The sequence below is a fragment of the Cyanistes caeruleus genome, chromosome 2, assembly GCF_971803275.1.
Source record: "Cyanistes caeruleus chromosome 2, bCyaCae1.hap1.1, whole genome shotgun sequence".
Classification (NCBI taxonomy): Eukaryota; Metazoa; Chordata; class Aves; order Passeriformes; family Paridae; genus Cyanistes; species Cyanistes caeruleus.
In genome coordinates this window covers 113,908,671-113,926,055 of record NC_141702.1, presented here as the reverse complement: position 1 = coordinate 113,926,055, position 17,385 = coordinate 113,908,671, and the positions used below count along the sequence as shown (strand labels likewise).

The 17,385-nt window shown below is 40.3% G+C and overlaps 1 protein-coding gene across 7 annotated transcripts in view; it reads right to left on the bottom strand.

Moving 5' to 3' along the window:
• Window positions 1-261: 261 nt before the first annotated feature.
• The window catches only part of KIF16B (kinesin family member 16B), a 137,274-nt gene continuing 120,150 nt past the window's right edge, over window positions 262-17,385 (bottom strand). For 6 of the 7 annotated variants that reach the window (XR_015283870.1, XR_015283871.1, XM_023923188.2 and 3 more), the window contains one exon: window positions 262-1,646. Coding sequence is in view for 4 of the 7 variants with exons in the window: in XM_023923188.2 (XP_023778956.2) it covers window positions 1,488-1,646 (159 nt within the window). In the remaining 3 variants the exon portion in view is untranslated. Of the gene's footprint in view, window positions 1,647-4,604; window positions 4,674-17,385 lie in introns of all 7 variants that reach the window. The other variant, XR_002862997.2, reaches the window with a different exon arrangement.

The window sequence follows — 17,385 nt, the reverse complement described above, 5'->3', positions numbered from 1 at the left end:
GGCACCAAGGTAAAACCAACTGGCCTGTGGTTCCCTGGGTCCTCCTCATTTCCCTTTTTAAAATGAGGGTTATGTTTCCCCTTCTCCAGTCAGAGGGAACTTCACCAGAGTGCCACCACTTCTTAAGTATGATGGATAGTGCCTCAGACACTTCCTTGGCCAGCTCCCTCAGGACCATGGATGTATGTATCATATTAAATCTAGAACACTGCTCTTCCTATAATTTAGGTCGTGAAATAAAAATGCCACCAGTGTTGTTACTTTAGGTTTTAATAATAATTTTTAATGACATGAAATAGTTTGATTTCCACAGCATACCAGTGGTCAGTGATGTCAACTCAGAAAAAATCATTCACACTCTGAACAAATGGCGCACAAAACTTACCTTTCATTATACATTTTAATAACTGGAAGTTATTAAATTCTGATTTTTATACAACCAATAATACATTAACATGTACACATAATTCCAGTCACAGTGTATACATATTTTTGAATCTGCAGCAATACAAAAGGAGCTCTACCTGTATATACATGTGCAAGTCTGAGTAAGTCCTGAGTCATTTTAAAGTAGTATTATTTAAATCCTATAAATTTTAGCTGATGCAAATAAACCTCAGGTTTTACAACTATTGTGAAGAAGCTATTTAAAAAACAATATATAGCACTTTGCATCAGCTTTATGCATAGCTATAAGCTCTGTACAGTGCAGAGTTTCCATTTACAGTCTGAATGACTACGAAATCTGAAAAGACGCTGACCATGTTGTTTGACAACAATTGCTTCCTTTGCTTCTTTTTTGGTGAGTGATTTGCTCTGCCTCCAAACAATCAAGCATGGAGGACTCTGACAGGGTTTAAATGATATTATTTCTGCTGCATATATTTTTGTAAGCATTCAAGTTACCCAGGCCCTTTAATTCTTCTGAGAAAAACTATACAATTATACAGTCAAATAGTTAAACAGTATATCTGGAAGGGAAAGAAAATGAAACAACAGTGGAGTATGATCATTACCTTAAACATGACACTATGCTATAAGGAAACAAAGGATAGGATTCTTTAAGGAATAGCTCAGACAGAAACCAGAAGACTGCTCAGAAACCTTCTGTCAGCATGACACACGGCCATGGTAAACATGAGATGCTCTCAAACAGCCAGAACAAATTATCTGAGCAAATGGGAAGAAAGCACTGCTTCCAAGAAAGGGATCCAAAGTCATCACAAGAGTCAGAATCTTTGTACAGTATTAACAAACCAAACACAAAAATGTCTGTATACCCCATTCCAGGAGAATGCAGGCACTACCTTGAGAGCTGGACACAGGTTAGCATGGGGGTGTAGCTATCTCTAATTGGCGCTGTTTGGATGCAACTTTCCAGTTACGGAGGAGACACATTTTGTTTTTCTTTTCCTCATTCCTCTTGCACAAGAGTGAAGGCACCATTCCAAGTGTACTCCTCCAGCATAAGGATCCTGGCCCAAAACTTAGCTGGTCCCATGGCTGCTGTAGTCAAAAACACCTTTCCTGAAGAAGGGTGAGAATTCACAGATGGTGTATTTTGACAATGTTAGCCCCACTTTATCAATGTTCAGTGGAGACGATGGAGATTTCAGCATTGCAGAGAAAAAGCTCCTGAGGTATTTCTGTGGAATGAAATGTAAAATGTCATAAGGTTTGCTTGATCAAATTGATTACAATCATTTTGAAAAATTAAATGAACAGCAAAAAACCCAAAAATATTTCCATGGGCTGTGAATAGTCCTTTCAATACCCATCAGAATTTATGCATTTATAAAACAGTCTTCTGAAATGTCTTTATTAAGCTCAGGAAAAGCAGGTAAGAAGTATTTCCCACTTCCTTCTTACGCCCAGCTTGGCAACTCTTTCTTTTTCTGTGGTTGTGTGATGCTTCCTGATTTATTCTGCAGTCATGTAATGCCTTCTACTAATCATGACATGCTAATACTACTGTCTAGCATTACTGAACATAGCAGGTACTGTGTTCCATTCTGCAGGATATTCACTACATATGGACACAAAAGGACTTTAAAAATATTTCCCTCATGAAGCTTCCACAATGCTTCCCTTGATTTGGGTTTGTTTTGATGAAGGCTATCTGCAGAAAGATTTGCATGAATTCCATATTATGTCAGAACCTACCAGAATCTTTTCATTGAGTTTCTCCCAAAATTTCCTTTTTTTTTTTTTAAGTCTTACTAATGAGAAGCATGTGGGAGACATCTCCTTCCCTTCCCATAAGTTAATATTCCCCACTGTGATATATCCACTGTGCAACTTGCAGTCACATTTGTACCTAGAGAAACTGGGGGAGGTGCATTAACACAGTTTTCACAAACCTGATGAAGCTTCCGTCATATGTGGGTTCATTTAGCGTGACTTAATAACTTGTAAATATAACTTTTGAACAAAACACTCTAGGTTTGATCAGAGAGATACTACAAATGTATCCAGTGTCACCCAAACATCTGCAAGGGAAATCTCATCTGGAGCACAGGGATAGACTCCTTTTCTACAGACAGAAAGAGATAACTTGAAAATCATCCACTAGTCTTGGATTCTGTGGGAAGTACATTTGCAAGACAGGTAAGTACATTCTCCTCTGAAGAACACAACATTTAGTTATTTGAATGCAGCAGCTATGGGGTCAAGGAAGTGGTTTGTTCAGGAAACTGTCCTAATTATTCACTCGTTCCTCAAGAATTATTCCTCCAAACTACAACAACTATCTATTTAAGAAACCAGCTGTTTCAATATTACACAAAAAAGGGAAACAAATTTTAAAAAGCAAACCAAAAAAAGCAGCGGAGACAAAAACTATTTTCTTGGCAGTTACATTTTCTATTTCATTCAGATCTGCCACAGGTTGTATTAAAGTTCATGAAAAAAACTCATTACAAAAATGCCTTCAAGATGAACTGCAGTAGACTAACAGGCAATTGAAAGTGAGAAACAGAGAAACATTTTTCATAATTAGTTCTCAAAGGAGAGTTCTTTACAAAAAGTCCCAAACCAGTAATTCCTGAAGGATGAATATGGTAGAAAATCAAATGTAAAACATAGCATTCTGTTAGCATTTTAGCACTGTGCTGAAAAGTTACTGCAATAATTCTAGTTTATGACTACCAAAGGCTCAAAGGTACCAAAATATCTCAGTGGACACATCACAAGACCTATTGCATTCACCTGGATATGTATGGCCAGATAATTGACTGTCATGCCTTTTCTGTAAAGCCATTACTCATTGTTTTGGCATGATAGCTCTAATGGCAAAGTAAAAAATCCCTTTGCTCTAAGCATACACTTATGTGACACACTACAAACAGCAGATAAACTTCTTTTCTACATCTGTGCTCCAAGCTGATGAGTGAATATCACAGGTTCTTTCTCTGAACACAAAAAAGATCCTTGGGAAAATGGAAACAAGCAGACCCTACCAGATAATGATGGAATTAATTTTGTATGAAGGTTTCCTGCCATATGGCTTGACATAATGTGCTCTTCAACAACCACCTCTGAACAAATTAGCCCTCTATTAAAACCCAGATCTGTATTTACCCTGTTTGCAATGCTGATATGTTAATATAGCCCAGAGCTGCTGTGCCCTTGACACAAAGAAGCTCTTGCTTCATTGAAATACAGGCTGCTCTGCCCAAAGATGCTGGGCTGGGAGTGTTCCCCTGTAGTGAGGAAACTGTGACTGATGGCAGAAGCGCTCACATCACAAGCATTGATCAAAGGGCTGTGGTAGGGCACTACAGGGCAAGGCTGTTCTGTCCTGTTGGCTGCAATGGACAGCAAAGTGGAAGAAAGAGGAGAAAAAGAGTGCTTCTTGCAACGTATGGAAAGATGCTTCCCAAATTCAGATGTCACAAGGAGAGGACGAGGGTCACAGCAAGCTGGGAGGGCAGCAGCACATCAACACCAAGTGCCAGAAATGTCAGAAAGCTCCTTAGAGATACAGAAGGGATTCAGCATGGACTTCACTGCAGCTCAGGAAGCCACTGACTGGCCAGCAAGGCTGCATGAAGGGCTCTCTTTTGCCAGCACTCAGTGGATAGGAGGAGAGATGTTTTCAAATCTTTTGTATTAAAATCCATTTCCTGCATCACATACAATTTCTGTCTATTTACAGAACTCCTTTGATGTGTCCTTGAAAAAAAATTTCTTAGGAGAGACTGGAGAGTTCAGGATACCTTCACAGGTCCAAATTTTATACAAATTAATGATGTGATTTCCTACTGATAGCAACATTATCCCTGGCATGCAAAGCATTGTGTAACAGCTACTAGGTTTGCATGATTATCTAGGAAAGGAAAAACTAGTTAACTGCCAAAATATTCCAACATGCTTGGTTTTATTACTCATTTTTGTTTGTTAGACTCTGGCCATTTGTTCTGGATTATTTAGTCTGGTAATCAGTGTTCTTCCAAATGCACTTTGGAGTTTCATTTCACTAATAGCATTTGACCTGCTATGCTGCTGGTTTGCTGCAAAATATCCTAATTATACGTTTGTAAACGTCTCCGTGTGAGGGCACAAGTCTGTGGCACTGTAGCAGAGATGTAAAATGGGAAACTTACACATCAATCATGTTGGTTGTTCTGGCTAAACACACACTCAGGAACACCAGTTTAGGGAATGAAAATACTCTGCATGTACAAAACAAGGATAGAAAACCAGGTTAAAAACTAATCCAGAATAGGAAAAGCAGTGGTGTTTGCCCTCTCCGAAGGCAATACAAACTTCAAGCCCTCTAACTTAAAATTTATGATGACCGTACCTTCAAGTTTTAACTTTGCAAATGAAACTAAACTGGAAAAAGTGGTATGAGGCACAAAGGCTCTTCTTTCTTAACCTAGTCTGAGTAGTTTTCCCTCCCTTTTAATTATGCAAATAGCAAAATGGAAACCATTTAAAAAGCTTATTAAATACCCTTTTAATAGGGTTCACCTTTTTAGAAGTAGGCCAGTGTTCATCTTGTGCTCAATTCATCAGCACAACAAAGTCATTCTAACCATTTCTGCGCTACTTTGCGATGTGGGAACTTCATAATTTTATACATTTTAATGTAAAGCCATAACTTAATTTAAAGTTATTAAAGTTACTACAATCAAAAAGCTTTCTGAAATGTGAAAGTCTTCTTATCATCCTTTCAATTGTGGCATATTAAAGGGGAATTCAGTTCAGTGACATTGTTCCCCTAATCCATTACTAACAGTGATAGCCTCAGAGACCAATAGCAGAGCTTAGCAAGAATTGGATTTTTTCATTAAAATGTGGTGTGTTTAAACACCCATCAACTCTGGTACTTTCAGAAAGTGAAAACACTTCAAGCTTTTACTTTCATACTACTATTTCTAGCAATTTCCTGAAAAAAGTCAGTACTTAAAATACTTTAGAAGTTACATTTTTAAATCGGCATTAGAAATACCGCCTGCTAATACATGACAGAGCTGAAGGCACCAGAAAGTTTAATAAGATAAACCTTACAAGGCTTTGGGGACTTTTTTAGGCAATAGCTTCTTCTCTGTGAAGCAATACCACCTTTTCAAGACCTACATGTCAATCTGACAGTCAAAAGCTTTACCACAAGGTCACAGAAGGTCATTGGTGACAGAGGCAGGGCTAATTAACTTGCTCATCTAACTTCTAACATAGTCTCCTCTCTCCCTTTAATATAGACGCTAGTTCCTCCCAGCACCAATCACATAATTATTTTGTTGACTAGTGTTAAGTGCTGCAGGCTTTAAATCAGATCTTGATTTGAATTATCCAGAGAGCAAAGTATACACAGGTATCACAGATCTTTCTATAGGATACAAATCTGTTAACCAAAAAAAAACCCCAAAGCCAGACAGATCGAAGCATATTCCCTGACTCTAAAAGATCACATTATGTTGTAATTAGGTATTTGCAAAGTCAGCTCTTCCCAGGAAAGACTCTCCCCCAAAGCGAGCTGAGAGGCACACGATTCGGTTCCAATCTGTGATCACAAAAACAAGGATCTGATTAAACGACAAGGCATGCAAAGACAACCTGCTGGGATGCAGAAATGGGAGGGCATTTGTTCCTAAAAAGAAATTGTTGGGCATATGCAAAGGAAAATCAACACTTGGAGATCCTTCTCCAAATTAATCAACTTTCTCTATTTCGGACATTTCCATTGATGTGTTGAAAAGAAAAAAAATCCTTCCAAGGTGTTTTTGCAAAATACCAAATACTGCAGAAGTGCTGGCTATTGTGTCTAACTACATCCTACTGCCAAAAATAAAGCTGGGCTGAAATGGCACTGACAAATGGTGGTGTCCCACAGAGACTTCAGGTTGGCAAAAGGCCCTGTCTAGAGACATGTTTTGTACAGAACGTGGTTAGAAAATATCCAAGTTACCAAGAAAAACAGGATTCAAACTTTACATTGGATCTGCTTCTTCCTTGTGATTTTTTTTTTTCTTTTTTTAATTTTTTGGTTTTTTACTGGCAAAGAAGAATTAAGACACTGTATAGGGAGGTAAGTTAGTATTGGAATGCAGAAGATGGAAACTCTTAGGAAAAGGACTGCAAGCTAAGCCAGCTCTGCCTTATCCAGGACATGCATCACATCTCAATCACCACCCAGGACTGGATTATCTGGGTCAGGTATGGAAGACAAGGACAGCCATCAACCACAACACAGAAAATTCATTTACAAACTGAGTTCCAAGGGAACTGGTTTTCTTATGTGAAATATCCTAACATTACATGCCAAGACATATTCAAACCATCCAAACTGAGGTGTTCTGGAGGCAGTGATCCCAGCAGGCTCCTCCTACAGTCGGCAAGTACAGCTCAGCCCTGCAGGTCACAAGTCAGTTCACCACAGTTAAGCTTCCCCCTTATGTCTTCCACTTAAACCATCTACCTTTCCCTCTGGGGCCTACCTAAGGCACAGGGAATTTTTCTCCCATTTGTTGCCTAAAAGATGGGAATGATGATACTTAAGAGAGATAAAAGATGTGGCCACAATGGGGAAGAGGGGGGGAAGGTGTGCAGTTGGCTGCAGTCTCTTAGCTGGGGGGTTTTCTCTTGGGAAGTGCAGAGATACTTTGAGACTTGACTAGGAGCCTGGGGCTAGCTTCAGAGCTTCAGCTCTCTCTTTTTCTCTCTCTCTCTCAGACCAAAGGAGAGATGGTTATGGTCTTGGTGCTGGACTGTGGCTGCAGGAAGAATTCAATGCTACTGCTGAGTTTTGCCCTTCACTGCTTCTCCTTACCTTGCATAAGCCTCTGCTCACAAGAGGGCCATTGAACTGAGACCTTTTCACTACCCAATCTCACTGGATCCCTCCCTTACCACCTGCTTAGGTGCCTCAGGGGAAACCCGGACTCTCCCCCTCTCCAGAGGCAATATCTTCTGGCTGTTTGCAGGAGTCTGGCTGCCACTGCCCAATGCCATGCTTTCTGCTGTTTTGGGGTTTTTTTGTGCTACACTTTAACTCGACACCCCCTGTCTGCCCAGACCTGCTGTTCCTGCCACTGCTTCAAGGTTTTCATTACATTTTGTTTGCCACCCTGGGTCTGCATGCCTCTGCAGTTCCAGCCCCCTGCTCAGAAGTTACTGCTACAGTCCAGCTCGCCACATGGAATGGCTCTGGGACCGGCTGCTCCCTGTGTGTTTTGCAAAGGGAGCCAACTCCCCTTTTCTCTGTCGCTGGAGCCGCCATTCCCGTGTGAGGGAACGCGGCCGAGCTGGCGGCACAGCGCCCCCTGGCGGCGCGGGGGAACCATCGCACCCGCCCTGCCCGGCCGGGAGCCACCAGCGCCCCTGGCGGCTGCGAGCGGAACTGCAGCCAGGGGAAAGCGCCCGCGGCCGGGAGAGCCTGGGACTGCCTTTGTGGTTCCGCTGTTTGCCTAGTTACATATTTTACTATATACTATTATATACATACATATATATATATCTGCATACTCTAGTAAAGAACTGCTATTCTTTTTCCCTATCTTTGCCTGAAAGCCCTGTAATTTGAAAGTAATAACCATCTGGAGAAAAAGGAAGGTTCCCACCTTCCTTGGCAGACACCTGGCTTTTAAACCAAGACACTGAGGCATTAGGACTGAGTAAGGGCTAGCTTAAGTAGTTTCAGATCCATTTCTGGATTGATTAAATTTAAGCAAGCAAGGGAAGAATTTGCAGATAGCAAGACTATAGAATATGAGGTACCATTGCATTGGAAGACAGCAGTCCAAAAGGATGGAGACCATACCAGATTACAACTAATATCTTCACCTCCACTAATTCCAGATTCAGGTCAATTCTCCACTCACCAGATATAACTTGCTCAGAAATATTTTAGTCTTTTGTGGGCTTTTTCTAATAAAGAAAACATGAAGCTTCAATTCTTCCCCTCAACACCTTGACATATATTGCAAGATATTACAAAGCAGATTTGAGTAAAGTATGTGAGCAGAACAGCATGTGACATTCAATATCCCAAGTATTTTAGGACCCTCAGGAAGTACCTAATGTCACCTGTGTATCAGGTGGAATACATTTATCTCCTGCACATATCCTAAGGTCATTCTATGCAGTTATGATTTCAGTGCAACGGGAAAAACACTTACTGCCAGGGAGACTAGCCGGTGCCTGAAGGATCTTATTTCTGTGGAAAAACTTGGAGAGAAAACATCTATAATGATGATGGGATCACCTGGCCCATTATCTTTTGCTTAAAGACACGGATGGCTGGGTTCTCCTTACAAAAAACCCTGCAGAATTAGACACTGTCAAAGCTCTGCAAAGCTTCCTTGAAGAGCTAAATTTGACAACTGCCTCCAGAATGTTACTGTCCCTGCTGCCAGAGACCTTGCTCAAGTTGCAGACGATTTGTGTTCACACTTTTTAAGAGAATAGAGACAGATCCATATGTTTGAAGATGGCAAGTCACCACCACAATCGTCACATTGATGCTGGGTAATTCTTTTTCTTCTGTATATTTTCTGTATTACATATATTTGTAGCTTTGTAGCCTATTATCGCATTCATAGGTAGTTTTCCCAGTACTCTTTCCTGCCTTAGTAGGAAAAAACCACATTCCAAAGCCCCTATCCTATCTTGGTTCCTCCTAGGAACCAAGGCCAAAAACAGCTCTTCAGGACATATTTTTTCATAAATTAGTTCAGTTTCCATCTAAGAGGGGAGGATTTAGAAGGGGCTTGAACTGGAGGGAAATTGCATCACCACTTGTGCTCCTAATTGGTGATTTTTATCAATTATGCTGATTTGCTAAATTTACAAAAATGGTATTCACCCAGTGAGGGTGGGCTTTTGTGGACATTTTTCACATCTGCCCCTACAGGCCTCCAATAAAGATCAGGCTTCATATTACCTCCATACTAATATTATCTGAAAAGTGTGTCTTGTTTCATTTATAGGTTCTTAAGGCATCAACATTGTATCAGTAGAGGGAGGAGTTATTTGCTTCAGCTTGGCAGGCATTAATTAGCCTCAAGGCAGCGTGAACACGAATCAAGATTAAAGGATTGGCTCATTTTAATCAAACCCTTCCTGCTCATTTTGATTAGGTCTAATCAGAAGCAAGGCTTTTTACAGGTAATGCCTAGTAGTCAGCGATTAAATAAATAAATAGACTGAGAACATCCCAATCAGTATCACTGTACCCTGCGCTTGCATGTCTTTACAAGTCTACATACAATTCCAACCACACCAATTTTCCTCTAAGACAAATTCTACATTGTGAGTTTCCCTTAACAGAAATAATGCAAGTAGGACATTATGCTAAATCACTTTTAAAAAAAAGTTTACTAGTAAATATCTTGCCCATTTGACTATGACACAGTCAAACTCTTAACTCTTAACTGGGGCAAATTCCACAGGCACCCACCTGTTGCCACACCACTCCAAGATGCCCCAACTCGTCAATGATGCCTGACCAAAGAGAGAGAGGACCACAAGTCATCCAAGCCCAGACACCTTGCCTTGCCTGCCCTGTCATCTCTTGCCACAAGGAATCTGAAGTCCCTCCGTGAGTTCCAGCCCTTGATCTGGAGAATACCAGCTGGACCTCCAGTTTTTGGGGAGATAAGCAGAATGGGGATGGGTATGGGAGTAAGACTCACACCACCTTTCCCTCTGTCCTTCGAACCATGCGTTTGGCTGCAAAGCACCAGCTTGGGGGATGGAGGATGTCCCCCCAGCATTTTCAAATCTCTCTTCATTCTTGGGGGGGTCCACAAGATTTAGCAATTTTGTATGTAGCATTAATTTACCATTATTTTTTGTCTGTTGCTGTTCTGCTTGCTAGTAAACTGTTATTTCTTCGCTTATCTAATAGTATCTTGTTCCTTATTGGTGGGAAGAGATTGTTTGAACCCTTAAGGGGAGACAAGTCATTCCAGAGTGCTGTAATTTAAAATTGTCTCAAACCAAGTCAAATTTAGTGCCCAACTTAACAGGGAAAAAAGAGGAAGTAAAAAAATAACACTCTTGTCCCAGATTCCTTGTATTGGGTACAACACTCACTGTCACCATGATACCCACTTTAATAATGGCTTTCTGACACTTAGGACTGTATACTTATCCATTGATACTGACAATTCTGCCCACACCAGGGACACAAACCAGAATTGCTGTGTTGATATACTCTGTGACAATAATGTATGAAAAGATTAACATCAGAGGTAATCAGAGTTACTCTTTGGGATGTGCATTCTCTGCTCTTTTTCTGTCCTGGTCTCAGCTGCTTCTTTTGGGGGTTTATTAATAATTGCACCCAGCCAGCTGTGGAGGAAAAGTAGAAGATAATTTTTCCCAGCCTTTTACCTCCTTCTCTCCCTTCAGGTCTGACATGTCACATTTTGAGAATGTTCAGTAGCCTCTGAATGTTAAAGACATCACATTTTTGTTTTTAATTATGTTAACTCTCCTTTATATAGCCTACAGCATGGTTAGAATCAGAGATGAGATTTCCAGAGAGGTTGTCCAGAGGTCCACCACAGTAGTGGAAAATTCTGAGTGGTGTGGGATGTGGGAGGATATAGGCCAAGCCCTGAAGAAATTCTCTGCCCTAATAGTTTGGAACTTTCCTCCTGAATAAATTCAGAATCCAGCTGAGGGGAATAAATATCTGAAAAAAAATTGTAATGAGAGGTCTAAAGAGAAGAAGGTTATTGAAATGTGCTGAGCCCTGGTTAATGCTTATCACACACTGCTCATACAGCAGCAGGTACAGCCAGAGGGGCAGGAGAAGAAATCAGCAGACACCCTGGTCACTCAGTCTGCAGTTAAACCAGAAGGGCAGCCTTCTGCAATTTCCCCTGTCCAGAGAAGGAAATCTAAAACCAAATCCATTTGCCTGATGAATGATGGGGAGCCAGGACCCTCACAGCCAGCAGAGCAATCAGAAACAGAAATAATCACTGAGTGTTCATGCTTAGAAAGTCTTCACTATCTGAGAAAAATCTCACCTGATGGCCCGACAAGTCATTATTAAATTGGTTGATCTGAGTCTGGAACACCACAGATGATGGTACAGTTTTGGACAGCACTGAAGCAAGGCACTTGGGATTCCTGTCATATGATCTGCATATTGATCAGTGAATCTAAGGGAGGCCTGAACCTCTCAGCCTCTGGACACAGCTTTTAATAAGTATGAAGGAGAGATACCTTTGCCCAGATCTCCAGCTGCAGCAAGGCCTTTGGAAGACCACGGAGCAAGGAAGCCAATGCTTGTGAGAATTGTAGATTCTCACAATTCTCACAATGTGGCTGTGATAGAGACCCTTCTTTCAGATGACAACCAAACCACTAAGAGTCCAGACATGCTAAAATGTACAGCACTGATATGGCTTGAACTCTCATAACTAGGGACACAAGTCTATGCCCTAGCACCACTGCAGTGTATTGAGGAGGATGAGACAATGTATGAAAAGGAGGTTTTGAGTGTATGAAGACCCTGTACACCGCCTGACAGAAGCACAAATGTCATTTGTGGAAACAGACCTGACAGAGCATATGTGGAAATTGGAAGACAGGATCACAGAGACTCATCAGAAATTCAGCAAGGAACTTAAGGAGGGCCTTCAAGTCTTGTCAGTACATACCCTGAGCCCCTTTCATCAGCAGCAAACATTCCCCAGGATGTAGGGAGAGGGGGTGCACCCCACAAGCTGACTTGTGGTTCTTTCCATATGAGCATGAGGAAGACATGAGAAGTTGGGATGGAAATCCTACTTCTGTCCTGGCAGCACAGGTGCATAAACTAAAGGAGAAAATTACTAACAGAGAGAGCTCCACCAGAATGAATGCAGCTCCAGTTTCCCAAGAGAAACTTCTACAGACATATGAGTCATAGACCAAATGAACCCTGTCCATATCTGGGGGATGGTCAGTGACCACTGAAATTGTATTTGTATATAGTTATATGTAGATATGTATAGATATATGTGTTTATAGTTTAAATGTATTAATTTGGGCATTAATCAGACAATATGGGATAAGGGGTGGAATGTCCTGGGGTAATCCATAATGTTATTGTATTCCATAACTATCTGCACCCCCCAGTATTGTATCATAAGACTCTACCAAAATTAGAACCTTGTGTGTGGAGGGGTTGTTATCTTGGGTGCTTTTAAAACTGTCACTCTCAGGCAGCTTCCAGCTTTTTTTGCCACAGGGTATTCACTTTGTGGGGTATCTTGTCTTTGTTTAGGCAAAGGCTTTCCTTCTCTTTTTGGGTTCTCTTTTCATTTTTTTCCCTCAGCTCAGAGAGTTAAGAGTTTTGAGCTGCCTTGGGGTGAACTCCACAGGTGCCCTCCATAAAACACTCCTTTGGGCATGTTCAGAGGTACCTAAATGACTTTGGAACTAAGCAGGTAAGAATCAAGCTTCTTTAAGCAGCTAAATTGCACTAAAAAAATACTGGGACTGACATTTTCAGCCTCTTGGGAAAGTCTCTCTATGTTTTTCATGCACAGAATAATGTATGTTTCTTGAATCAGAGTTAGTTTCCTCCAAAATTGTACAGGTGAAGCAGATTTTACCTCTGTATCTCCAGAAGTGCTTGAGTGACACTAAAATTTCATTTTACCCAAGGTGGTACTGAAATTTACTCAAATTCATATACCTTTTTGAATTTTCTTAATGTGCAAGCATTCTGAGAGATGCCAGTTATGATTCAAGGTAAAACTGCTCTCTCAGGTTTTCAAAACCCAAACTATTCATTATAGCTATTTGGAGCATTTTTCTGTGCAAGTCTAATGGCATGAGCACATTATGCTGAATTACTATATAGCCACATCAATTGAATTAACGTCTGAAATCAGTCTACGTCCCAAATTACAATCTTACTCTGCCTAAAATTTGTTTCAAATCCACAGGACTTATTATTTCTTACAATGTCTGCATGCTAAAAGCTTACATTTATTGGCTTTAGGCAGCTTCAATGGAAACTGAATTGTAGGCTGGCAGGGAAGCAAAAAAAAAGGCAGCAAGGGCTATGATTTACAGGTGGTCTATCAGTGTGAGTCTTGTTTGGGAAGTGAATGGCCATACTGAAAAGGATCAAAACAGACCTGACTAGTGAAGGAAACCAATCTTTTGTCCAGTCCACAAGTCAAAACAAGTCCTGTCAAAATTCATTTAGAAAGAACGACAGGATTGAATTTAGCACGCATCCCAGGGCCGGTAGTGACAGTGCGTCGTCATCTGCTGGAGTGGGCTTGGCAAACACCTACCAAACAGCTTGACATGCATCAGCCTCTGCTTCCTCTGGGGAAATCCCAGGCTGGAGGATGACTGATACACTTGCTTTGGAAAGGGGTAGCACTGAATTCAACCCAGAGTCCTTCACTGAGCACTCCTTTTATTCATCTGCCTACACCTGTATGTGCTGAGCCTGTAATAGAGACTGCAATGAAGGTACACAACTTCAAAACTTGATTTGTAGGAATATGTTGGGAAATTTATTCCATCCTGACAGCAAAACACATTAGGATGTGGAGCTAAACTGCAGCTCAGACTATATATTGTCCTATTTTCTAAACCTACTAAATCATGATACACATACCTCCTTATTTTTCTGATACTCTGAAATATCTAAAAAGGAAAGAGAAAAATAAAAAGGCCTTCAAATTGCAAATCCTATTTAGTTATTTGGTGGTAATGGAGATAAACATTTGATCACAAAAGATAATTTTTGAGGTAGGGACCTGAAGCTATACACTTAAAGAAACACCAGAATTCTTCTAAAGAGATATGTATATTATGCCACATTATCTCTAGTGAGCTCTGCAGAGCAGGGCTTCAGACCTGATTTTGAATTAGGCCCAGAGTTTGAGCAAATGAAACCAAACTTACCATTCCTTTTGCATCCAGTAGCCTGTCAAACCAGAGCTTAAAATGAACTCATCCAGAAAATAACCTCAGGCTATTATTCCTTCTAAATGACCATCTTTATCATGTGTTTCTATTACAAGAATAATGTCTTGCATTGTTGCAGGCTACCTGAAGGTCTACAGTATTTAATCAAAGTAACGTTTCATTGGTATGGCTTCAGCAGCTGACCTATGTGAAGTTCTGCTTCTTTGTATCTAGTGACTGTAGCCAATAAGTAAAATTAATTATATTTATTAATTTTTTGGAGCCAACAGGGTCTCACACAAGAAGCAGAACCACTCAAAAAAAAAAGATTAAATGCTTTGCTGCTGAGAGCTGCTGCAGCTCCTCTTTGAGGGTTGATGCTTCAAAACCAGAAAAGCCATGTGCCTTGGGCTGCCCTATTGACAGATGGGAACCTGATATGTGAACTTGCTCTCAGATGGCTAACTGCAAAATCTTACTGTCTGCCAGCAAGACTTCAGTGCTGTTGTGGAAAAGCAGTTATTTTTGTTCTTAAATTTTTCAGTGGTTAATAGAGGTTATGAAAGGCACCTGGTGCAGACGGACTGTATCTAAGTTAGAAAATTATCTATGACATGGATTTCATATAACTGATATTCACAATATGCCCAGCCACACATGCTCTCTTGTCTTTGTGGAGGCATCTATACCCTTTCCTTCCCTGATGCCACTGCATCCCTATAATTTTATTTATCTAGTGAGAAATTAAAGCCATCACTCCAAAATAGTGTGTTCTGTAGTTCAGACTATGGGTATGAAAAAATCCTTTCTAGGATTATCAAACACCAACATTTGCAGCAGTTTGCTTTTGCACCAGCAGTGCTACTGGTGTGCATTCATAGCTGGGAAAAAAGTGTTTTCTTTTATTTTCCAGTAAGTATCAAATGTATTCTGAATGTGTTCTGAGGTCCATCTTATCTAGCTTCTGCTAAGAACAGTATTTATCACCATACAGTCAGAGGCAAACATTCATTCTTCAAGAGTCACGCTGCTGAGCAGCTGCATAAAGCTCCTTTTAGAAAGTTTTGGTATTAGGGATGTTGTAAGCTGATGCCTGTGTCTAGTAATTTCCTTTTAGTAATCACTTTGAGCAAACATGTATACAGTAGCTTTGAAAGGTCTTCATGACTAGTGTCAGTCAGGAAAAAATAAAACAGAAATGGTAACTCTAACCCCACTTGATAGGATTTTTGCAATATAAACATCAATTCACCTATAGCTAGTATAGATTCTCTCAGTTAAATATATTTAGGAATAGGGCAGGGAAACAAAGACTTGTGGGGAGCACTACTGAAGTTCACACTGAATATTCAGGTGATGAATAATCTAAAATCTCAGTAAAATGTTTCTGTCCTCATGACTTCAAGGAAAACCTCAAGGTCTGAGGCAGATTCAAACATTCTGTTTGCTCAAATTTGTTAACAAATATTTTGAGGGTGTTTTTCTTCTCAGATGTTTCTATTGCTGACTTCCACCAAGGTGTTAATTCAAAAACTAGTAAGATACTTAAATAACAAGAATCAATCCAAGTTCAAGAAAAATGTGCTATTTCCATTATTTCACCTTTTCCTTAAGAACCAGATTCCTGGAGCCATCTCAGCATAATGTGACTTTTAAAGGGGAAACATGGCATGGCTAAAGTTAGAGACTTATTGAAAAAAAACCCCAACCCTAGAAATCGTCACCCTCCAAAGGAACTCAAGTAAAAATACAAACTAAAAACTAAACAAAGGATTTGACTTCTAAGTTAGTGTAATTTTGGAAGGTTAATTTTGGCTGAAGGTAACAGCAATATTTCAGCCAGTCCAGTAATACAATACTTTCCCCAGACAGTTCTACAGATTGGACAGCAAAATTGAATTATGCAGCTCATTCAAGATTTATTTCTGCCTCTTGCATTAACACCTATCATGGAAATACTCATCGGCAGACATCAGGAAGTGAGGAGGTTAAGGACAATTATATTATTAATTTAAAATAAATTGAGCATGTCTATCTTTTAAAGAGGTTCAAAGTACCAAGAAAAAGAGCAGAGGCAATGCCAGGAAGGTGCATATGCTTCCAAAGATCATGACACAGGCTCACATTGCCATACTGTTAACAGGTTGGCTTTTGTTCCCTGAGCTCTGTAAGTGGCAGCAAAAGACAACACATGACTCCTACTAACTGCTGAGTATTTCTAGATCACAGACCACAGGGTATTCTGAGTTGAAAGGGCCTCAAAAGGATCAAGTCCAGCTCTTAATGGAATGGCCAGTCTGGGGATGGAACCAACATACTTGGTGTTGCCAGCACCACACTCTAACCAACTGTTGATCCCTAAAAACCCCATCAGGGATTTTGTTTGTTTCTCCCTTAGCTGTCTGCAAACCAATCTGAGGAAATGCAGCCCTGAGAACAGGGAAGAGAAAACAGTGAACAGAGACAAGGAGATACACTAAGGCTTGTGAGAGTTTTTGTTTTCCTTTAAGCAACAACCCATTTGGATTTTGTTGGCATCACAACAGTTTTTTCCTAAACACACTGATGACAGCAAGGGCAGGAAAGAAAGCCTAGGGAGTCCACGAATGCAAAGCTTCTGACTAAAGATTCAAGAAAAACAGCTCAATCTGCTTTGTCAGCTTAGACCCCTGCCCAGTTTCTCTGGCTGCACAATGGGAAAACAAGGCTAAAAATAATCCTCATTACTACAACAAAGCATGAGTCTAAGAGAAGAAGAAAAAAGAATAATCAGGGGAATGATATGATACAGAAACACAGTATCCACAGAGGCTGGGATTTCAGGACAATTTCTTTTTAGTGTCATTCACAGACCTAGCAACTCACTAAGGAATAAAAGATACTTTGCAGTTAAAACAGGAATAGATACATTCACTAACTCAAGTATTTCTTGTAGTAAGTACTTCCTTTACAAAGCTTTTCCTTAAAAAATATGAAAAAATGAATATACATCATCTGAATTCACTTTAA